We start from the raw sequence: 24,473 nt of genomic DNA, 5'->3' as shown, positions 1-24,473 counted from the left end.
AGTTGACTCAAAACCCTTTTCTAACAAATTTTGTAACTTTTTTAATCATCTTTTCATTATATACTTTTTAATTATAAAGGTTGACATTTTATTTTTTTAAAAATTATGCTACTGTTCAATAGTATTTGAGAAAATAAAATATACTTATACGAGTTAATTCACTTAATCCATAAATTAAATTATAAAATTTCTAACCCATAAGGTTAAGTCATTTTTAATTCAACCTAGTTGATTAACCTCAATCCAAACAGGACATTCCACTAGTACCAAGGCACTTATAACATAAATCTAAACGGTATTTACATAATAAAACATGAAATATTTTTTTATAATGACACCAATAACATAAAATGGTTATGTATAAAGAAAAAGTTAAAGAAAAAATTAAAAGGATTTGGTTTAAGAATTACACGAAGCTTCTTGCAATTTGTCTTCTTGAGAATAGCTCCTATCATTTGGAATTAAGCCATTTGTTTCATATTTAGTCATATGCTTCATGGCCTGCCAAAGAACACTGCCCAATGTTGTTTTTGAGAAAAAGAACCGACATAATTATTCTTCTTTTCAATTAAAATGCTTAGAATAACAAAAACTTAAAAACTCATAATAGCTTTTTTAAAATAAATAACATATATTTATCATTTGGATGTTACAAACGAACAAAATTGTTGAGAAATATTGCAGATAAACACGTCGAATCCGTCGAATCCATCACAGAAACTTTTTACTAAAAAAAGACAGAAAAGTACCGAAAGTGTGTTCCAAAAGATTATACAATTGATTAGAAGATGAAAACGGCTTATTTTAAAAATAAGATATTGGATTAAAATTATTTATATTTTTCGTGAAGAAAATGCGTATGCTGATAAATTGATTAATTTATGATTTATTTGTATAGAATCATTTTATTGATATAATAGACTTTCATTTAGTTTGTTTCTTAAAATTCTTTATAAATAAGTATAGTCTATTTATGTATATTTTTGTTAACATATGAATTTTGGTCTAATATTTCATATTTATATTTTTTCTTTTTTTAATAATATTTTTTTCATGTGATAACATATGATTGTGGTTATTTGAGGTGTTAACCTAGCTAAGTTGTTAAGTTAGATAATGATACGTACTATAAAAGTATTTTTATAAAAAAAATATAAGTATATTAGATATTCATATCCACGACATTTTTAAGGTAGATTACAGAGGATATAGATTAAGAATTTAAGGTTAATGGCATATCATGAAAATGACCTCTTACTCCCAAAACAGTTATATTTCTTGAGCGGGAATAAGAACATTGCATATTACATTTCCCAAAATAAGCTATGCATAATGACTGCATACATTTGGAAGAACTTTCAAATCATTTTGAACTAACCAAAAGAATCTGTAATGAAGGAATCTTAGTTAGGTACAAAACAGTTCTAAGAACATTATCTGCATATTGCATACATAATTACAATACAAATCACAGTGAGAAGAAAAGTATCAATGAACCAAAGGGAAACTCTCAGTGATGCTGGATGGAAGTAGCATGTAGAGAATAGATACCAAAAGATCTGAGAAACTCTGTATGAGATTGAACACAGATTCTCCTAAGCTCTTCACCTGTCTGTGCTTTTGGACGAAATGATCAGTGATTTTGTTTCTGCAAAGAGGGCATGTGGTATGGTTCTTAAGCCAAGCACCAATACAATCAGCATGGTACCTGTGATTGCATACTGGTAGAGACCTAACCTTTTCCCCCTCACAAATTTGGCTCAGACACACTGAACAATAGTCCATTTCATCATCTCCTTTTTCCTTCACTGCATCACCATATCCCCAATGCTTGCAGATTTTGTGCAGCCTCTGGATGATGTAGTTTTGCAATGATTGAGCCACAAAAGCAATGGCTGTGAGGATGGTGAGAATGGTATTCATGTTGATGATTGAGCTTGGAGAAATCACAAAGGAAGTTGGCTTTAAATTGGCCTTTTTCCTTTTATATGATGTGTCAAGAAACCTCTCAGACCCCAGCTGGTTTTAAAAGCATTGAAAAATTGTCCAATTTGATTAATTATTAGAGCCTATTGTATTGCATCATGTGGCAAAAAACATCGAATTATAAAACCAGTAGTCATTGTTGTTATCATCTTTGGTTCTTTATGCAGGGAATAGATTGAGGTTTGAAGGGCTAATAAAGTAAAATAGAAAGCTGACTTGGATAGTTGTTTGGTATTATCAAAATTATATAACAATTTTGACTCACTTATATATTATTTTTCTTATATTATAATGCAAAATTAACTAACTACTTATAAAAAAAAAAACTAGATTAGATTTTATCAATGTTTTTTTATCTAACAAACCAATTTCTAATATGTGAATTATATTATAATACTCATGTCAATTGACATGAAATATTTTAATATCTTAATTGGTATAGTAGTTGATCATATAAAAAATTAACAATAATTTATTTTAATAATGTTTTTATGATAAGTACTCAAATTTAAAGTTTAGACTAAAAGACGATAAAAATCAGTTTTGCGTGAAAATTTATGAATAAAAAGTATATTTAATCTTAATTTTTAACATGTAACATTATTAAAATACTTTTAAAAAAATTTGATGTTTATGGTAATTCTATTCTCGAATAAAACTGTCTCTTGCATTAAAAAAATCTACATTATATTCACGTTTTGTAATTAGACAAGTGATTATCTGTCTTTTGTATGTATTAAGTATTTTGTAAAACGATTTGATGTGATACCATGTCATGGCTTGTTTTTAACAACTTTTTTGGTTCAGATTACTTTTACAACGTGTTTGGCTTACAAGGTTAGAAAACAGCTTAAAAAGTCAGAAGCACTTAACAACTTGCCTTTTGCTTCTGCCTTTTGTTAAAGGAGTTCTTATCGGTGAGTCAGTGGAAAAGAAGAGGAAGCTTCTAACTTGGAAACATAAGATGACTGCCATAAATTACCATTGAAAATTCTTCATATTATTTCATTTTTTTTTTCTTAACCTTTATCTCATACGTTAACATATATATAAATAAGGGAATAAGAGATTTGACTTTAATCAATTACATATTATTTGTTAAACCATAAAAAATTCTTTCAAATCATAGTTAACTATATATATAGTTTGTCACATGTTATTTGTTCTAATTTTTAGTCACGTCGACACTTCGTGTTTGAGATAACGTATTATGGATGGTCTGATAACGACTCAATAGTGATATGATAAGTCCAACAAACACTCGTTATGATAGGTTCGAAATAGCTCTGATATCATATTACGAAGTGAACTTTAAGTCTAACTCAATCCCATAAAACCGGCTTATGAGGTGAGATTTGCACCTCACTTATATACAATGAATTGTTCTCTCTAGTCGATGTGAGATCTATAACAATTTTTCTTCTTAATTAATACTATTATTTCCTTTTTTAAAAATTTTAACACCAAAAAAAATATTACAGATGATTTTATTCATAGTGTACACTATTAGCTATAAAAGTGTAACTTAGGAAGTATTAAAAGATTTCAAAGCAAGGTTTCTTGTTTGAGAATGTTACAAGGACGTTGATTTCGTATTAACATTGTTGCCTTGAAGCCACAACTACCTCTCTAAAATTCTTAATTATGTATTATATACCTAAATTGTGTTTTTCCCTTTAACATACGTACACTTAATTTTCTCAATACTTATTTTTGCGTCTACAAAAAGTTATATAGCTTTATATGTTGATACAAGTTTTGTTAATTATTACTATTATTAATTATGCTTGCAGTGAAGTATAATTCACTACAAATCTGTGAAATATCTATTAAGTGTTTTAACGAAAAATTAAATGTAATTGTAGGTTTCTTTAAATGTTTTACCATTTTCAACGTTTTTCTTTAAGATTTTATAATTCAAATGAACATAGTTAAGATAAATATTAAATTTATTATCATAAGAATTAAAGTTTATATATATTTATGATTATCACAAATTCAGTATTTAAAGTTTGTATTTATAATTACTAAAATTTCATAGAAGAATTGAAGAAAATGGTAAATATAAATTAAAATTACTTGAGAAAAAAAGTGACAATTGTAAAGTAATGCACATAAGTTTTTAAAAAAATATAAAGAGAATGCATTTGTGTTATTATGTCTTTAATCTCTTCTTTAATTTTATATGGTGGAGGATCCCGCACGGCATAACTATAACAATAGTAACAAATAAACTTTTGAAATTATAATGATAATAAATTACCCATATAAATAAAATAGTAATTTTAATTTTTTAATTTTAATTTTTATTTAATGCTTTTTTTTTTCCTTTTAGAAACTATTGTGAAAACACCTTACCTTTTTAAGAATTAAAATAGTAGTTTATTTACTTTTTATCTAAGCTCAATCTAATTTTTTGTAGTCTCTTACAAAAACTTAGCAGAATATTTTATTACAATAAATCCCTTTAAAAAAGTTAGTCACCTTTTTGACCGTTTGGTTGGAAATATGAACGAAGTCTACAATAATGTCTGTTTTTTCATTCTTGTTACAATTTTTTTTCACTAAATTATTACCTTTTTTAACATATTTTTTTATTTATAGATGTGAATACACAATTTTAAATATAATATTTATTTTTTTCAATTAATTGATCAAGTAAATGTTTAATACATTAATGGTTCTCTAAACTATTTAACCAACAATAAAATATTAAATTCTACCGTTTAACGTATCTAAGTACTCAATTATAGAGTCTAAAACTCCAAGAATCCAATTATAACATTCTTTTACGAATTTAATAAAAAAATGTCGAAAAATTCCACTTAACAAAAAACTATTTGATTAATATATTTGGAGAATTATGGAACTAATTGCAGACAATATAATGAAGGAAGATTTGGTCTCTGTTAATTAATTATTAGCAATAATGCAAGAAAGATTCAACTACCAGTTGGGTTATTAATATTGAACATGGTTGTCTTTATTAATTACCCTTATTATCGTCATTACGTGAAAATAACAATTTACTCAAGGAAGTGGCAGAGATTAGGAAAAAAAAAATATGAGTGGAATTAAAAGTATCGTCATATGCCTGGATTATAGATCGTGGATTATGATTTAGGTTGAATATTACAAGAAAATTATTAAATAAAAAATAATTTTAAAGATGAAAAAGTAAATAATTACTATATTAATTAAATTAAATATTATTTAAAAAATTAAAAAATTATTAATATTTAAAGTAGTTTTTTATTATTAATAAATAATTTTTAAATTAATATCTAGTTAGGTATAAAAATTTAGTTATCAATTAAAGACTAATTTAAAAAATACTTATTATATAATAATAAAAATTACTTTAAATATCAATATTTTTATTTTTTTAAAAATAATATTTAATTTTATTAATATGGTAAATATATATAAATTAAAATTACTAGAGAAAAAAGTGACAGTTGTAAAGTAATGCACATAAGTTTTTAAAAAATATAAAGAGATTGAGAGCCAATGAAAAGAATTACTAAAATTGCATAACATAAATTATGAAAAGAAAATAAATGACTTAAAACAATCAACATAAGAATAAATTAGATCCAAGTTTAATAAAATGAAACCAATACATGAGAAAAAGATTATTACAAACTAAAAACAAACAAAATTAACAAAGGAAAGGAATGCATAGAAAATAAAAATAATACTAACATATAACCTTAAACACTATAACTATTCCCGATAGTTGTGTAATATATTTTCACATAGAATACATTTATGAATATATTTTATTCTAAAATTTTAAATATTGATTAATGTTAAAAACATCATTCTTATAGAGTATAAGTTGAAGACGTAAAGAATAACATGGTAGAATATATTTCAATCTTATGAGACGATATATATTAACATATTACATGATCGAATACATCTAGACCTCATGAGACAACATTTGTATAACCAACAAATTTAATGTAATTAACTATAATACAAACACTTAAGTAATGAAATTTGTGTTAATTGGACCCAACACTGAACCTATAAAGATGTTGATAACCCTCAACCTTTGAATATCGAACACTGACTTAAACGTCAGAAAACTTCTACATATACACTTACTCTTGATTGAAAGTCGAAGATTGAGACTCATCAAGAATCAATACCAAAAAACATTTGTGACCAAGAAGACGAGACCTTGTCAGCCCGTACAAGAACAATCTTTATATAATTTAATAAACTATTTTATTAGTGACATATTTTAATCCAAAATCTTAAATATCTTATCTTAGTAATTTTATTAAGGTACTTCGTTTTAAGTTTTATGTTATTGGGCTTGTATCTTTTTTATGGACCTTGTTCCAAAGCCCAAGTTTTTCTTTTCCCTTTAGTATGTATAAAACATTATCTATGTAAGAGTCTTGGTAATGAAAAAGAAAGAATGAGAATATAGTTTCGTTTCTTCCATAATAGTCCTTCTTCTTCCTTGCCCACACTATCATGTTCTTTTCTTTCTTCTTGAAATCATGAAATTCAAGATGGTAAAGAGCGGGTTTGACCCGCTCTGACTTACGCTTGCTCTGATATTCCATTTCTTCTTCATTTTCTTTCTGTTCTTGTATCCTTTTGTTTTGTTTCTTCCATGGCTTCCGAGGACCCTTCACAAGACCCAGCAAGTCCCTACTACCTTTATCCCGGAGAGAATCCAGGAACAGTGCTAGTTTCGCCTCAACTTGATGGTAGTAACTATCAATCATGGAGTTGTGCGATGAAAAGGGTTTTGCTCTCGAAGAACAAATTTAAATTTGTCAGTGGAGAGATTTCAGAACCGACACGCAAGAGCAAGCAATACGAAGCATGTGAACGCTGCAATGTCATTGTGATTTTGTGGATAAATCGGAGTCTTATCACACAAATTGCTCAAAGTGCCATTTACATTGACACTGCAAGGGATTTATGGGAAGATCTGAAGGAGAGATTTTCCAAAAGCAACCATTTTCGCACTTTTGATCTCCTTCAAGAAATAAATTCGATCAGGTAGGCAGAGAGAAGCATTTCTGAATATTACACAAATTCTAGAATATTGTGGGAAGAACTGGATTCATTGTGACCTAGAACTGGATTCATTCCTACATGCGTTTGTAGTGTCAAATGCACCTACAAATTGTCCAAGACCATCTTCGAGTACAGAGAATTAGAGAGAGTTATGTCTTTTCTAAAAGGCTCCGAATATACTTATAACAATATAAAGACCCAGATTTTTCTCATGGAATCGTTACCAGGTATAAACAAAGTTTTTTCTCTTGCTCTGCAACAAGAGAAGTATATATGGAAGTTCCTTTTGGAATCATCAATGCAAAAAAAAAATCAAGTTTGTCATCTAACCAAATCTTTATATGGCTTGAAACAAACCAGTAGACAATGGTATGAAAAAATTGTCTCATATCTTTTAACCATAGGTTTCATCCAATCTCAAGATGATAATTCTCTCTTTATCAAAAAATTAGAAAAATCTTTTATTGCTTTATTAGTCTATGTAGATGACATTATTTTAATCGATGATGATATGCATGAGATAAATACTGTGAAGAACTTGTTGAATGTTACTTTTAAAATCAAAGACCTAGGTATATTGAAATATTTTCTTAGCTTAGAGATAGCACAGACACATGAAGGCATTCATCTTTGTCAAAACAAAATATGCTTTAGAGATCCTTGATGATGCAGGGATGCTAGGTGCCAAACCAGCAACCACACCCATGCAAAAAAAGACAGATAATATGTTTGAAGAAGCTAACATTCATGAACCTTCAAGTTATAGAAGATTCGTTGAACGTCTTTTGTATCTTGTAAATACTAGATCAGATATATGCTTTGTAGTTCAACATCTGAGTCAATTTGCTCAGAAGCCTACAATCCATGTCATCGTGTTGTTCAACATGTGCTACAATACATAAAAGTTGCACCCGCACAAGATTTGTTCTATTCAATGAATTTTGTTTTGCATTTAAAAGCTTTTAGTGACTCTGATTGGGTGTCATGTTCCATGACTCGACGCTCAACAACTAGTTTCTACATTTTTTTTGGGAGGATCATTGATTTCATGGAAAACCAAGAAGCAAAACACAATTTCCAGATCATCCTCAGAGGCACAATATCGCGTCTTGGCTTCAACCTCATGTGAGCTGCAGTGGTTGACCTTTCTTCTAAGAGATCTCCATGTTACCACCTCCAACACTACATGTCTTTACTGCGACTCACAAGCAACCAAACATTGCTCTTAATAGTAACTTTCATGAACATACAAAACACATTGACATTAACTGTCATGTTCATGAAAGGCTGCAACATAATTTATTCCATCTCCTACCCATTCGATTTGCAGAACAACCTGTAGATGTTCTAAGCCCTAGAGCGAAACATTTTCCAGAAATGTATGAACAAGTTTGGAATTCTTTGCATTCATGCTCCAGCTTGAGGGAGGGTTTTAAATTTTATGTTATTGGACTTGTATCTTTCTTATGGGCTTTGTTGTTTCAAAGTCCAAGTTTTTCTTTTCCCTTTAGTATGTATAAACATTATCTATGTAAGAGTCATGATAATAAAAAAAATAATGAAAATACAGTTTTGTTTGTTTTAGAATAGTCTTTCTTCTTCCTTGTCCACATTCATGAAATCATGAAATTCAAGACTTCGATTTGTTCCCTTTCATCAGTAGATTGTTTCATCTTTCACTGATTTTTGTTTTCTCTCACAAGTTTTGATACTTATGAATAACACTTGTGTTGTGTCTTTAATCTCTTCTTTAATTTTATATAGTAGAGGATCCCGCACGGCATGACTATAACAACAGCATCCCTCACGGCAACGCATAAAATTTTCAAATTATAACGATAGTAAATTGCACATATAAATAAAATAGTAATTTTAATTTTTGAATTTTATTTAATGTTTTTTTCTTCTTTTAGAAACTATTGTGAAAACACCTTACCTTTTTAAGAATTAAAATAGTAGTTTATTTACTTTTTATCTAAGCTCAATCTAATTTTTGTAGTCTCTTAAAAAAACTTAGCAGAATATTTTATTCCAATAAATCCCTTTAAAAAAGTTGATCACTTTCTTTTGGACCGTTTGGTTGGAAATATGAACGAAGTCTGCAATAATGTCTGTTTTTTCATCGTTGTTACAACTTTTTCACTAAATTATTACCGTTTTTAACATTTTTTAAATTTTTATTTATTTATAGATGTGAATACACAATTTTAAATATAATCTTATTTTCGTTCTTTCAATTAATTGATCAAGTAAATGTTTAATACATTAACGGTTCTCTAAACTATTTAACTAACAATAAAATATTAAATTCTACGGTTTAACGTATCTAAGTACTCAACTATAGTCTAAAACTCCAAGAATCCAATTATAACATTCTTTTAGGAATTTAATTAAAAATGTCGAAAAAGTTCAAAAGACCTATTAATGAAGTAAATAATAATTATTTTTCTTTCTGTCTCCCTATTTTCATTATTCACTTTGTGTTTTATCGATACTACTAAAATGCAATACGTGCAACGAACAGATAATACATAGTACTAATATTGTATATTTTAAAGGTGAATATAACTTTTATTAATACGTAATTTTTAAATATATTAATTCTAAAATTTATTGTAAAAAAAAAAATAACTATATGTTTTGTTACCAGGTACCTCGAGTCTCACTTCTTTTTCCTTTTCATTTTTCTCCTTTTTGTTTCAACAATCTTTTTCTTCGACTTTCTTTTTAATATTTTTACTTCATCTCATTCTTTTAACTCGAAATCAAAATTATATCTAATCGATAAGATTTTCAATAAAAATCAAAGTAAATTCATTTTGAAAATCATGTCAAGCCGCATATCTTTCGACCATCGGAGCATGAGTCTTTTATAATTAAAAATTGTAGAAATTCTATCAACAAATTAATTATTGTATTTGTAATGGTTGTATGAAGTGATTTTTTATTGAAATTCCAAACAAATTGTGAACCTTAATAATTAAAATTTTATTATATAGTACAGTGTGTAAAGATAATTTATTTTTTTTAGTTTTGTATTTTATTTTTACATTTTTTTTATGATTTTTGTAGTATATAATAAGTGAACAAAAATACATTCATTATTAATAAAAACATCATAAAACTTACATCAATCACCAATATTTACCATTAATTATCACAAACAACCACCACCAATTAAAATAAAAAAAAAGATAGTACATTTTCTATCATACTAAAAAAATATTATTAGAATTAAGAAAAAGGATGGAGGTGCGGAGTAAAAAGGCGAATTCTCCATGCACTTTTTCTTACACTTCCATATAATTTTTAAAATGTACCCTCCTTTTTTTAAATGAATAGTGGATTGTCAAATCTTACACATTCCTAAATTTAGTTTGAGGTTCTGGATTGACCAATTTAAGATTCATTTAAAAATAATATATTGACGATCGAAATGGTGTTGTATTTGTGTGAAGAAAGAGGAGGTGCAAAGTATTGAACAAATGCTAGTGGAAGAAAAAGAAGTTGTGTGCTTTAGAATTTTAGGAGATAAAGAAACATTTTGATGTTCCCCTTAATGAAGCTCTGAAGCAAATCAATGGGTTAACCATGTATTCCAAGTAATCAAGTTTTAATAATTTTTTGTAGAACAATTTTGATCCATGTTTTACATTGTTGGATGTCTAAAGTGTTTGCTTTCATGTTGTGACTATAACAACATCTCCTTTCATTACATGCGAAAAACTTTTTGGTAATATGAAAATATTTTTTTAAATGAATATTGGTGAAATCTTAATCCAAAAACTCGATTATACAATCTAATATATAATCTCAAATTAACCAATTCGATATTCATTTAAAAAAAATACATTTAGTATTTAAAAAATATATGAAAATACATGAAAAACCAATGAAAGTGGAGGGAGAGAATTTGCCTTTAAAAATCCTCTTCAAATTCCATAAACTACTAGTCCATATTCATATAAAAAAGAGAATGATGGGTAACACTTTATAATTGGCAATTACTTCTCCACCATATAATGCATCTAATTTCAGTGTGAATAAAAATGTCTCTAAATAAAATGAGAGTACAAAAAAAAAATACATTATAAATCTCTTTTTTTAAAATATATTTTTGGCTTTCTTTAAGAACTAATATTTTGTATTACTAAATTGTTTTTTCATAATAGAATTTTGATTTTTAAATTATATTTCTATTTTTTATTTCTGTAACACAATAATATCTGTTGGATATGTGTTTTTCGAAATGTATTATTTTCAATTTCGAATTTTATTTCAAAATAAAGGGTATTTTCGGAAATTTAAAAGTGTGTAGGGTGAAAATTCATAAAGGTTGGTGTAGGAAGAATTTCCTTTTAATTTCAGAAGTTGGGCTGGGCTAACCCAACAACCAGTGGTTGAAACGTCGATTGGGGCCCACACACTGTTCCTGTATGCAATCATTTCCAACTACCGACTCACTTACTTTGCTTACTCTGTTGGCATCTCCTCCACGCACGCTCACACGTTTTCTTGTTTATCATCGATTACTGCCACGCGCAACCGACACACCCCGAACGAGTTACCGACTCACTTCGTTCACTCGCTCCCCAACTCAGTCGCCGCCGTGGCCAACAACACAGTAATGCATATGGACTCCTCCTCCGACGAGGAGGAGGATGACCACCGCAACCTCGTCGACCATAACCACCGCAAACCTCCGTCCCCGCACCTCGCCGCCGCCTTCCACGTCGAAGATCCCTCCTCGCGCTTCTCCCACGTGAATTCCAGATTCCAGAAGAAGTACATTGTCGCAATTCTCGCTATCCTCCTCGTTATCCTCTTCTTCTCCGTCGCCGATTTCCACAGCCTTTCCTCAAGCTCTTCCTTCCAATTCGACTCCATCACCGATCGAATGAAGGAATCAGAATTGCGCGCCATTAACCTCTTGCGTCGACAGCAGCTAGGACTCTTAACCGCGTGGAACACCACGCGCCAGTCCAACGTGTCGGATCCGAACCAATTGGAGGATCTGAAATCCACATTGTTCAAGCAGATTTCTCTCAACCGTGAGATTGAGCAGATTCTATTGAATCCGCATTCCATGGGGAACAGTGTTGAGCCTGAATTCGATTTAAACGCTACTCTGAACGGCGTCATTTACGATAGGTGTAGAACGGTGGATCAGAATTTGTCGGAGAGGAGAACCATCCAGTGGAACCCTAGGGATGGTAAATTTTTACTTGCTATATGCGTTTCGGGGCAAATGTCTAACCATTTGATTTGTTTGGAGAAACACATATTTTTCGCTGCTTTGCTAAATAGGATTTTGGTGATTCCTAGTTCCAAGGTGGATTACCGGTTCGATAGAGTCGTGGACATTGATCGCATTAACAAGTGCTTGGGGAAGAAAGTGGTGGTTTCCTTTGAGGACTTTTCGAATTTGAAGAAGGGTCACATGCACATTGATAAGTTTTTGTGTTACTTTTCGAAGCCTTCGCCTTGTTATTTGGATGATGAATGGTTGAAGAAGTTGGAGGGTTTAGGTTTGACTATGAATAAACCTGAGGTCGTGTGGGATGAGGATACCCGGAATCCGAAGAACAAGACGGTTCAGGATGTGCTGGGGAAGTTTAGCTATGATGATGATGTTATGGCAATTGGGGATGTGTTCTACGCTGAAGTGGAACCAGAATGGGTGATGCAACCTGGTGGGCCAATTGCTCACCAATGCAAGACTCTCATTGAACCTAATCGCCTTATTTCACTCACTGCCCAACGGTTTATTCAGACGTTTCTGGGAAAGAACTTCGTTGCATTGCATTTCCGAAGACACGGGTTTTTGAAATTCTGGTATACCCTCTCTTTCTTTCATTTCCCCTTTGTAATCTTTCGTAACCCATATAAAGTTTGAATTTAATTTTTATGTGTTGTCGATTTAAAAATTTTGAACTATCCAATCAGTAAGAAATCATGATAACTAACTTTTAATGTAGCTATTGCAAATGTCAGCAAAATTACCAAATTTGAGACAGTGCAAAATTTCTCTACATTGATAGTGCATGCACCATTTCTCATAAATTTATTGCTTCAGTATGATATGCATCATGTATGTATTATTTAAGGTCTCCAAACGTTCCCTGCGTGATCTGGTTGCTTGCGACAAGTTGCTAGCTTCATTTTCATGGCTCAAAGTCATCAACATTTGTGAATTCTGCAATTTGGTGTTCATCCTTATTTTTTCTACCATTATGTTCTCTGATGATACGTTTTCGTGCTTGCAGTAATGCTAAAAAGCCAAGTTGCTTTTTCCCCATACCTCAAGCTGCAGAGTGCATCTTGAGGGTGGTTGAGAGGGCTGATGCACCTATAGTTTATCTTTCTACGGATGCAGCAGAAAGTGAAACTGGTCTTCTTCAGTCACTGGTCGTGCTGAATGGCAGGCCTGTTCCTCTTGTAATACGACCAGCTCGAAATTCAGCAGAAAAATGGGATGCTCTGTTGTACAGGCATGGTTTGGATGGAGATACACAGGTGAGATGACAACGTTTCATTTTACTTTATGTGTTTTAAGTCTTAAGTCCAGCTCTGTTAGTGACCTCAATATACCTTCCATGTCTGGTCTTCTTGTTTTGTTTTAAATAAATAAATAAAACTGTTTACAGGACTATAATTGATCATGCTTCCTTTTTTTTCACTGCATAATTGCCTGTGGTCTACGTCTGGAAAAATCCTCGATGTTTTATCCCAAATTCCATGACAACCGTTGATTTGTCGTAGATGTAACTATCCAAAGCTCACCTTTTGCATTCAGAAAAAAAAAAGTTTAAGAACTTAGGCATTATTCAATTTGTTGGTTTCAGTAGCAGTTAATTTAGTGCAATCACTGAAAATATGCCGTGGCTCGTAATACAAGTTTATACCACAAGCTTCTAATTGCATGGTTCTTTCCTCTCTACAACAATTGTTTCTTTACCACTCTTAATTTCTTTGCTGATGAGAATATTTTCATGCTGAAGGTGGAAGCTATGCTGGACAAGACTATATGTGCCATGTCTAGCGTGTTCATTGGAGCCCCTGGTTCCACTTTCACCGAAGACATTCTGCGGCTGAGAAGGGGCTGGGAAACGGCATCGATATGTGATGAGTATCTTTGCCAAGGTGAGGAACCAGACATTGTAGCGGAAAATGAATAACACAAAAACGGTTTTCTCGGGACCAACACGTATTTGTTGTGCCATGATTGGAATTTGGAGATTTGTGAATGTGAGTAGTCATGTAAGATAATAGAAATAGGGATGTTATGGATAAGTTTTGCTTCTTTTACATTCTTTCTCATAATGATTATAATTTGTATTATCCACACATTGATCCAGAATTTGCCCAAAAGAAGCAATTGTGGCATTTCAACATTCCATTTCCCGTTCCTCATCGTTCTGTATACTAATTAGAAGACACATACTAATAAGAAACTTCTTCTATGGACAGCTGGTAACATATTTACTAATAGGCTTTTTGTTATTGATTAAAAAGCTAACAAAATCACATGATCACGGCTAAAATGTACTAAAATAGGAAGTGAATTCACTAGAAAAAGTTATTTTCAATGATTTTCGATCAATGAAGTGTTTATAATATTTTTCTTCATTGAGATCAATCCACCAAAACAAACATGATAAGTTAGTCTGTACTCTACTTGCTCTGAAAGTGTAAATTAGAACCCTACTTTACTTAGTTTATTGTTTTGAATTATATTAATAGTAGAAAGGATTTATACTGATAAAATGGTGCATTGTATTTTCAATTATTAATTATAATTCATTAAAACAAGGGGATCAAATAGGGAAAGTTTCTTTAAAAACTTGGATGCTGTGACTTTTATAGGTAAAAAGTTGTGATTTTCCCTTGAAGGAGATGGAGAAAACTAGGAAATTGCGCAGTTATTTGCCGCATATGACACGATCATTTATGTGGAAATGTCTAATATCGCTTGAATGGAATTGGTCTTTTTTTCACAAGAGAAATTCTATATATATATATATATATATATATATATATATATATATATATATATAGTATATAAAAGAGTTTGTTCAGACAAACTCAAAATATAAATATATTTGTATTACTGATAAATTATCAGATTTTTTTAACATGTTATAAAACTTTTTATTTTTATCCTAAAACTAATTTAGACAATATTTCAAACTATGAAATAAGTTATTACAATGTTTTTGGGATAAAAGAAAAAATATATTAGGAAACAAATGTAAGAAATCAATAATTTATTAAGGAGTGAATATATAATTTAAAATTCATATTTATATTGAATTTCATAAATTTTACTAAAGACGTGATAATTAAATTTTTAGACTTTGAAAAAGGTATATTTTTTTACTTACATACACTAAACTGTACTATTTTATCATAATTAACTAGTAATTTTAATTTTTTAAAAATCTCTTAATTTAATTTTCTAGATCTTTTATCAGTTGCTACATTCACATATAGAAAAAAACAGAGAATCATATGCTTTCAGTCATGATAATAAATAAATTTGACATTTCAAATCAGTTTCATTGTTCATAACTTTTTTTTTCATGCCACACTTTTGCCAAATTTCTTCCATTTTGATTCAAAGACACAAGTGTTAGTTTCATAATAAAAAAAAATGTCTCCCCTAGTAATGTGTTGGATAAAGTGATTGCTTCATCTCCAATGATGTAATGTTACCTAGATACCAACCAATGAAAACTTAGAACAATTTGCCACCATGTTCACATATGCAAAGAATAACCAAAAAAAGTGCACCACCTTTGTTTTTTTTATTACTTTCTTTCCATTAAATACTTTTAAATCTTTATTTTTCATTTAAAATCTTCAGACCATTAAACTTATCAAATCACTTTATTTTTGTAGTTAAATTTTATCAAGTTAACACACAAATTAATTTTTATTTTGAATATTTTTCAAATTAATTACTGTAATCTTCTTAATTATTTATCTTACATGAATATCATTTGTTGAACTCAGCTTAAATTAATTCAGTGTTTATAAAATAAAAATAATATTTTTCAAGCATCTCAACCTTTTCATTTTCCTAGGGTTTTACTTCATCAAAGGCTTCTTCTTGCATTCCTTTCTCGCAATCACATCACCATGAGAGCCAAATTAGTCGTCTTCCCAGTACGAGGTAGGAACTGGTGCTTCACCCGAACCATCGATCACTCTATCTCAGCCACCCCTGTTTCCTCTCAATCCCCTTCAACCCTCAAGGAATTGTGGACCAATGTCAAGGTTCCTACCAAACCCCTTAACGCCAAAGCTGAGCTCTTTGTGGATTTCATTGCCAACAAGGTGACATTCTCTTCTTTTCTTGTGAGTTTCTCCTTCTGGGTATATTGTTTTTAATCTCTGGTTATCTGAGTCGTAGATGAATCAAGCTTGGATTGTCTTGGAGAAAGCGCAAGATGGGTCTTTGAAGAAGAAGATTCACGGGTGGGGTTTGCATTGTTGTTTAATAGTGGTTGGTGAAGTTGTTTCTCACGGCTGTTCCTGATTTTAAGCTTTTCGCAGGTTGGGGTTGTGGCTCTTGTCGCGGGTTCACCCGTCGGAGATATTTTTGAAGTCTATATCGAAAGAAATCACCAGTGTTGAAGTCGTATTCCCATCGAGGTTGGCCTTGTGTACTTGCATTGTGGATGTGCTATTTGGTTTGAGTTTAACTTGTATGCACTAGTGTTGAAACTTTTTCACATTGTTCAATTCTTGGACATTTTCTTCAATGTGGATAACGGAGCAGTGTGAAGTGTGGTGTGTGAAATGAGAGATGAAGTTATGTCTGCTTTGTATCCAGAGACCTTTCATGATGGTTTTATCTTTTACCTTCTTTTTAAATATTGCAGTTATCCTTGCTTGACAGAATCATTTTGCATTACTGCACTTCATATTTTTACAGTACCTTGCCTTTTTTAGTTCTATCCAATAATCTGCACTTGAAAGTCATGTGGGAATGTAACGTGAATGAAGAGGACAGTTTAGCAGAAATACAGGGATAGTTTTTCAAGCTTGTATAACAATAGCAATTATAACATATTTGCAGTTTGAATGCTCAACTTGTTCGTCGAAGATTGAGAGATATTGCTTTGAGGTAATTTTTGCTCCTTCTTTTGTACCGGTGATGCCAGAATAAATCACTTTCTGTGCTAACTTAGAACATGTTACTGTTTCTTGTGATTTAATTTTAAGTTACAATCTGCAGGGGATCAATCGTCCACCGGAAATACTTCTATGGTTCTATTTCACTAATTCCATTGACTTCTGCACTTAGCGTACGAATGTTAACTACCAGTACTTTATTGCTTTGTTATGTTTGTGTGTCATTTTTCTCTTTGCTATTTCATTCATCTTTTCTTGTCAATTGATATCCATGTTTTATTTTGGATTACAGATATTACCCTTGCCAAACGTGCCCTTCTTCTGGATTTTATTTCGTGCTTATTCTCATTGGAGAGCCATGCAGGTTTGTGCTATCTCTGTACAATACTTGCCTACCATTCTTTTCCTTCTCCTGTCATTGTGTTTATATGTCTGTTTTGCATTACAATCAAGAACTCTCTATTGTTCATGTCAGTCTCAACTTTCTAATTATCAGAAGAGTTCCTTGTTTTATAGATGTCATATTCTTGTCAAGCTTGTTAAGGGATCGAGATATAAGTATATCTGATTCCACTTTATGTATATTGAAGCTTACTTTTTTTCAAAGGTTTACTCTGTTGATCCTTATAGTTAAACCAACTTTATCCTTTAATCCGCATACTAACCATCACTCTAAATCATATGTATAAATACTAAAATAAATTATTTATAGGACTACAAGATAAAGTTCCTACAACTATAAAAATAAATGAGCTTTTAAACCATTTTTGAATTTATGAATGTTAAGGGATGTCTGTTTGTAAATTGTAAATTGTAAATCATGGACATCACTTGAGAGAAATTAAAAACATGGTTGTATGTTTCATAGTTGTCAATTTGCATGTTTCTTTGTTTCATAGTTGTCGTGAAACTACCTATAATTTGTACTCCTTCTTGATCCTTAGATTTTTCTTTTATATAATTTTGTTCAGGGAGGTGAGAACCTGCTTGAACTGGTCTCAAACAGTAGCAAGACTTCACAAACACATAAGAAAAACAAAACTGAGCCTACAGACTCTAACGATCAAAGCCATCCTAATTCACATGAACAAAATTGTGTAAGTATTTACACTTTCTGCCTATGGTAGAGATATTAGGATGTAAAAGTGTGATTTTGAAAACTGGGTCGAAAACATTAAATACATTTTTTTTTTCTATTCATAAATTTTTCAATCTATCAGTTCTAGTCTCAATTCAAAATTTAAATACTAGTCAAAGTTTCTACTTAAAACGAAAAATCTGTTTTTTTGTCTGGTTTTTCATACCTAAACATAGATATGTCTCACTTTGTTTATTATTTCACACGTATCAATATCAGGTATTGAGGCCATCCAAAGAACTTGACCATCTGATTCATGTAGAAGATGGAGTACACGACGGACTCAGTAGACAAACTATCATGAAAATCTGCAAGATCTATAGCTTAAACACACAAGATGTTATAAAATACGAGGAAGCCAAATCATATATGTAGTTACATTTGGATTTTTGCTCAAATTCTTTTCCATTCTTAAATTGCAAAATTCTCACCTAGCTCACAAATTTCCATGGTCTCAACCAAATATAGCTTATTAAGTATACATTAGTTCCATATTCACATGTTTTGGTCTTATGTAGAAGATTTCAAATAAAAATGTATGGCCAACTTTAAGTCATGCAAATTCTTCCTCCACCCATATGAAAATATTTTCTTTATGTACCTTCATATTAATTATAAAATGTTACTCTTTTTTTAAAAAATTTAAATAATCTTAAATAAAACATATCTTCAACTGTACCTTATATCTCTTCCTGCTACAATACTTTATTCTTCTTTTGAAAATGCTTTATTCTTCTTTTGAAAGAAGATTCAATAATTTGAGTTAATAAGAGGGTTGAGGTGAGATTAGTTGTATTACGTTATTCACGAAGATAATTTTTTTTAGTTTTGTATTCTATTTTTGTATTTTGTTAATTTTTATTTTGTTTTGTGACTTTTAAATAAATGAAAAAAAATAAAAGAACAAAAACATTATTATTATTAGTGCAAAAATATCACAAAACTTATGTGGACCACTAACTACTTTTTTATCTAATTGTGAATTCTTTGATTTGATTTTAAAATAAAAATGCATTTCTACAATTATCATAAAAAAAGAGTAAATAAATACTTTTCATTAAAAAATTATAATTTATTAATATTTATTTTTAAGCCTAAATATTGTTGATATGATTTAATCAAATTACAAAATTTCCTAATAATTACAAGTTTATTTCTTTAAGGAAATTAAAACTTCACTAAACTATGATTATTCATTGTTAATTTGATAGTCCTCTCATTCCTGTTATTGCATGATCGTTTAGTTGTTTTCTCAACCACTTTTATTCATCTTTTTAAAAGAATATCATTCAAAATTACAGAGTAACACAATTTTTATGGCTCTCTTATTTTCAAATTATTAATGATCTTTTTTAACAATATATAAAGTTTATTTTTGTGCATTATTTGTGTCAATCTTTTATTTAAAATAAACTGAAATGGTCAGAATTTTAACGTTATGGAAGTTAAAAATATTATTTATGATTTTTATTTCAGATTATAAATGATAAAATAATTTTTTTTATTGTAATGATACTTTTGGTAGATAACCGACATGTGATAAAATGACAATTCTATTTATTCTTTGAATACTTATATTTAAATTTTAAAATATACGAAGTTGAAAATTCAATATTTTAACTATTGATAAAACATAAATACTACCCTTACAAAAACAACGTAAAAATATTTGATTTAATTTCCTAAGAAATATATATTTAATATGAATTTATTTTGGTCTGGTTTATTCCATTTCTTACTTCATATAAAAGGGGCTGAACCTCTTTGCAACTTCAACTCAAATCCCTTTCTTTTGGTTTTCTTTGGCTTCTCTCCGAAGAAAACTTTGAGCAGAAACCAATTCACAATCGGAGGAAGAATAATCAATGGCGATTGAACACGATGACGATCTCAAGGACGAGAAGAACCCTCGACCCCTCGACGAGGATGACATCGCACTCCTCAAAACCTACGTAATTTTCTTTCTCACTCTCTCTCAAAAACCCTAATTTCCCAATATCCCCCTTTTCTCTTTTAGGCTTATCAGATCTTCGTTTTTGTGAGCATCGTACAATATTCTAGTTCTTATTTTCTTGTTCCATTTCCCATGACATCCCTAATGAATCACAAGTCTAGTATGCTTTCGACTCTTCTGTTACTGGGCTTCGTTTGCTTAGTCTTTTGGGGAAAATTTACTGGCCTTGAGCTACTTTCTCGTAATTCTGATTCTAGATCGTGGGGTTGATTAAAGTCTGTAGCTTTGAGCTTTTTAATAATTATGGAGCCCTAGGAAGTTTAAGGTTTTTGATCGTGAAAAAGAGAGAAATAAAGATTTCGACACGTTTTATGAATGTCTAGAATTGGAGTTACTGGTGCGCTAGTTGTTGTGGTAGTTACGTGGTAAGGTAATTGTCCATAAATATTGATATAGGTGTCAAAGTTTTATTCGAGTTTTAGCCTTCTTGTCGAGGTAAATCTTGCATGGGTATGTAGATTTATTCGGGGTTGCTCAGGTGCTACCGATGTGTCTGGCAAAATACGAAGTACTGATGATGCTGAGTCACTTTACTCTGTAATTACAAAACTGCTGAGTCATAGTTATGTCTCTCTAGATGTTTTACTTGTGTAGTGGTTATTGGTTCCCGTACTCAGTATCTTCTTATAATTTCTGGGTAGAGAATATTTTTCTGTGATCGGTGGTGTTTGCTAATCGTAGTATATTTAAAATTATATAGTCTCTGATAGTATATTTTGGTTTACTCAGGGTTTGGGACCTTACTCCACAAGCATAAAAAAGGCAGAGAAGGAAATCAAAGACATGGCTAAGAAAGTGAATGACTTGTGTGGTATGTGCAGAAGGTTTAATTTGTTACTGCATTCCATTATTGTGCTTGCTAGATTATTTTAGTTGTTTAAATTAAAGAAAGATATATCTTTGCCTTTTTTTTCTGCTTGCATTTCGTTAGTCTGCAAAAGATTTAGCCACTGCACTTCTACTCCTTTTTTTTTATGGGATAAAATTTTGATACTTAATTGCGTAATTTTGCTTTCGTTAAATTTATCATGTGTTATCTTATAGCTGATAAAATTTGTTTGTGGCTTAGTAGCAGTCATTAACCAGGGGAAAAACTGAAGGAAGGGGTTCATAATTGTTATTGTGTAGATGTTTTGTTTTCGTTGCATTTATAGTTTAGAAAGGTGTCCTAGTTGGAACGACTGAATGCTGTTAACACTTGCATACCTCCTTAGATGTTTGCTTCCTTTTGCTATAAATAGGAATCAAGGAGTCTGATACTGGTTTAGCTGCACCAAGCCAGTGGGATCTTGTTTCTGATAAGCAAATGATGCAGGAGGAGCAGCCTCTTCAGGTGATTGTTATTTTTATTTGATAGAGTTTGCTCTAAGTGTGTTATTTAGTATATGTGAGAGTTTCTAATTATGGTTATTTGTTGAACAGGTGGCACGATGCACCAAGATTATAAATCCAAACTCTGAAGATGCTAAATATGTTATCAATGTGAAGCAGATTGCAAAGGTGCCTATATTTTTATTTTTTAACAATCTTTTCATGTTTCCCTTTTTTATCTCATAGTTGTTTCTTTGAAGATTTCTGGCATCACTTGTTGCTTAAGATATCACATGTTGATCAATTGTTTTGTGTTTTGTAAATTGCCAAATTTTTATCTGTTTCGGAGTTGCCATGTTGAATCTAACCTTCTGCTTTGATGTTGACAGTTTGTTGTTGGGTTAGGAGACAAGGTTTCCCCCACTGACATAGAGGAAGGGATGCGTGTTGGGTATGTATCCTTTATGTAATTTGCTGCTAGAATATTAACTTTATAAAGAAGAGGAACCCTTTAGCTGTGTTGTCTGCTAGTTGTTTGACATTCATTTTATCATTGCAGGGTTGATAGAAACAAATATCAGATTCAGATACCTTTGCCTCCAAAAATTGATCCAAGTGTAACCATGATGACAGTTGAAGAGAAGCCAGATGTGACATATAATGATGTTGGTGGATGTAAGGAGCAGATTGAAAAGATGCGTGAGGTAAGTCATTGAAATTTCACTTATCATCATACATTATAATGAAGTTGTGCAGCACTAAATTTTTAATTTCTCTGCAAGGTTGTTGAACTTCCCATGCTTCACCCAGAGAAATTCGTCAAGCTTGGGATTGATCCTCCAAAGGGTGTTCTTTGTTATGGTCCCCCAGGAACCGGGAAAACACTTCTGGCCAGGGCTGTGGCTAATAGAACTGATGCTTGTTTTATAAGAGTTATTGGAAGTGAGCTAGTTCAGAAATATGTTGGTGAGGGGGCTAGGATGGTTCGTGAACTATTTCAGGTAAAAAGACATCAGACCTCCTAGATTTTGGTAAATTTTTCCATGAAATTCAATCATTTGCCAACAATTTTATCTCTTGTAGATGGCTCGTTCAAAGAAGGCGTGCATTGTGTTTTTTGATGAAGTTGATGCAATTGGAGGTGCACGATTTGATGATGGTGTTGGTGGTGACAATGAGGTTCAACGCACCATGCTTGAAATTGTGAATCAGCTTGATGGATTTGATGCTCGTGGAAACATCAAAGTTTTGATGGCAACAAACAGGTTGGTACATTTTATCACTAGAGCATCTCAGGATTACTGTGCCAGTTTTGTTATAATAATCATGATGCATTCCAAATACCCTTTCAATCCATTTTTAATTGTAAGGTTGTATCCTTAAGTGACAGTTTTGTAAGGAAAAAAATTACAAATCTAGGTTGCGCATTGCAACTTCCTATGCAAATGTTACATGGTTCTGTGGATGCATTTCTTCAATTTTGAAGTTTAAGCTCTACTGTAAGCTGGGCTTATCGTTAGGTCTTTTTGTCCACAATTTCTAGGCCTGACACTCTAGATCCTGCACTACTACGACCTGGGCGATTGGACCGTAAAGTTGAATTTGGCCTTCCTGATTTAGAGAGCAGGACACAGATATTCAAGATACACACGAGAACCATGAACTGTGAAAGGGATATCCGATTTGAACTTTTGGCTCGGCTTTGCCCAAATTCCACTGGTATGTTATCTTGTACTTGTTTACCATCAATGATTCAAGGACCAGTATTAAGCAATTATACTTTCTGGTCAAACTTGTTCTGGTTTTGAGGAATTTTTTGGTATCTGACATTGTGAGCCTGAATTATCTCTAGACATTAGTTTTCTGATAGATACTTTTTGTTGTCTCATCCAGGAGCTGACATAAGGAGTGTATGCACGGAAGCTGGAATGTATGCTATCCGTGCCAGGAGGAAGACTGTAACAGAGAAAGACTTCCTTGATGCAGTAAATAAAGTCATCAAAGGATATCAGAAGTTCAGTGCTACTCCCAAATATATGGTCTACAATTGAGTTATTCTTTCATCTTTTTTCGAGACCATATTAGAACGTACAATCTTTATTTTCCCCTGACTGAGAAAATTGAAGGACGTGTGATTCTTTATGTGAAACTTCTGTTTGAATGCATCCTTGCTATTCCTTGCTATTCCTTGCTTTTGGATCCAAAATCAAGACCAAGTCCTTTTATGCTTTGAAGATTATACTTATTATTAATGGAAGTTTTTCGTCACTGGGGGAAAAACGATCCTCGTCTTGTCATATATGTATGGAGATTGATTAGGAAACTTGATTTTAGTTGTTCGATGGAACTGTTGGTGATTATAAAAAATAAAAACAATAGATCGTATTTTAGTTCAGATTAAAATATCTTATTTATACGCTGAAATCATTTTCATTTGTATTGATATATATTTTTGTGATTATATTGTTTAGATTTATAATTATTTATTCCTATAAACAAGAATTGTTTTCGCTATTTACTCTTGAAAGCCAATCACAGTTCATTCTTTTTAATATTTAAATTATTGATTTTTTATCCTCATAAATTTTTATGAATTTTTTAAATGTTGTCAGAGTTTAGTAGCAAATTAAGAATAAAGTGAATATTTAGTACTTATGTTTTTTCTATTTTTACGAGTAAATTTAATATATAATCTATCATTTTATTTACGTCATAGTTTATGAATGCCTTACCAACTTTTCCATTGTATCATTATCTTTTACACTTAAAAGAATAGCAAAGAAAAACTAGCAATAAATGAAAGAAATGAAAAGTGTTAAAATATGAAACAACTTTGGT

General features: G+C 30.9%; 4 protein-coding genes across 4 annotated transcripts; 3 read left to right on the top strand and 1 right to left on the bottom strand.

Annotated features, from left to right (window-relative positions):
• Positions 1–1,488: 1,488 nt before the first annotated feature.
• On the bottom strand, positions 1,489–1,923 carry LOC137818059 (RING-H2 finger protein ATL73-like). The gene has a single exon (XM_068621280.1). It carries the CDS (start codon positions 1,921–1,923, stop codon positions 1,489–1,491), a length of 435 nt encoding a protein of 144 aa, XP_068477381.1.
• A 9,548-nt stretch (positions 1,924–11,471) lies between these two features.
• LOC137818514 (O-fucosyltransferase 36) lies at positions 11,472–14,431 on the top strand. Its single transcript, XM_068621984.1, has 3 exons — positions 11,472–12,867; positions 13,299–13,548; positions 14,034–14,431. The coding sequence occupies exons 1-3, from the start codon at positions 11,660–11,662 to the stop codon at positions 14,208–14,210; spliced, it is 1,635 nt and encodes a 544-aa protein (XP_068478085.1). The 5' UTR covers positions 11,472–11,659; the 3' UTR covers positions 14,211–14,431.
• A 1,654-nt stretch (positions 14,432–16,085) lies between these two features.
• Positions 16,086–18,883, top strand: LOC137819708 (uncharacterized protein C23H3.12c). The gene is made up of 8 exons (XM_068623642.1): positions 16,086–16,371; positions 16,448–16,512; positions 16,591–16,689; positions 17,117–17,164; positions 17,276–17,345; positions 17,465–17,536; positions 18,144–18,269; positions 18,530–18,883. Exons 1-8 carry the CDS (start codon positions 16,174–16,176, stop codon positions 18,683–18,685), a joined length of 834 nt encoding a protein of 277 aa, XP_068479743.1. The 5' UTR covers positions 16,086–16,173; the 3' UTR covers positions 18,686–18,883.
• Positions 18,884–20,030: 1,147 nt separating this feature from the next.
• LOC137819707 (26S proteasome regulatory subunit 7) lies at positions 20,031–23,819 on the top strand. Its single transcript, XM_068623640.1, has 10 exons — positions 20,031–20,262; positions 21,054–21,135; positions 21,566–21,657; positions 21,747–21,824; positions 22,025–22,086; positions 22,195–22,339; positions 22,418–22,636; positions 22,719–22,900; positions 23,179–23,354; positions 23,529–23,819. The coding sequence occupies exons 1-10, from the start codon at positions 20,176–20,178 to the stop codon at positions 23,684–23,686; spliced, it is 1,281 nt and encodes a 426-aa protein (XP_068479741.1). The 5' UTR covers positions 20,031–20,175; the 3' UTR covers positions 23,687–23,819.
• Positions 23,820–24,473: the final 654 nt, after the last annotated feature.

This window comes from Phaseolus vulgaris, chromosome 10 (genome assembly GCF_000499845.2).
Source record: "Phaseolus vulgaris cultivar G19833 chromosome 10, P. vulgaris v2.0, whole genome shotgun sequence".
Classification (NCBI taxonomy): Eukaryota; Viridiplantae; Streptophyta; class Magnoliopsida; order Fabales; family Fabaceae; genus Phaseolus; species Phaseolus vulgaris.
Note: the sequence above shows the minus strand (reverse complement) of the source record. Positions and strands in the feature narration are given on the sequence as shown.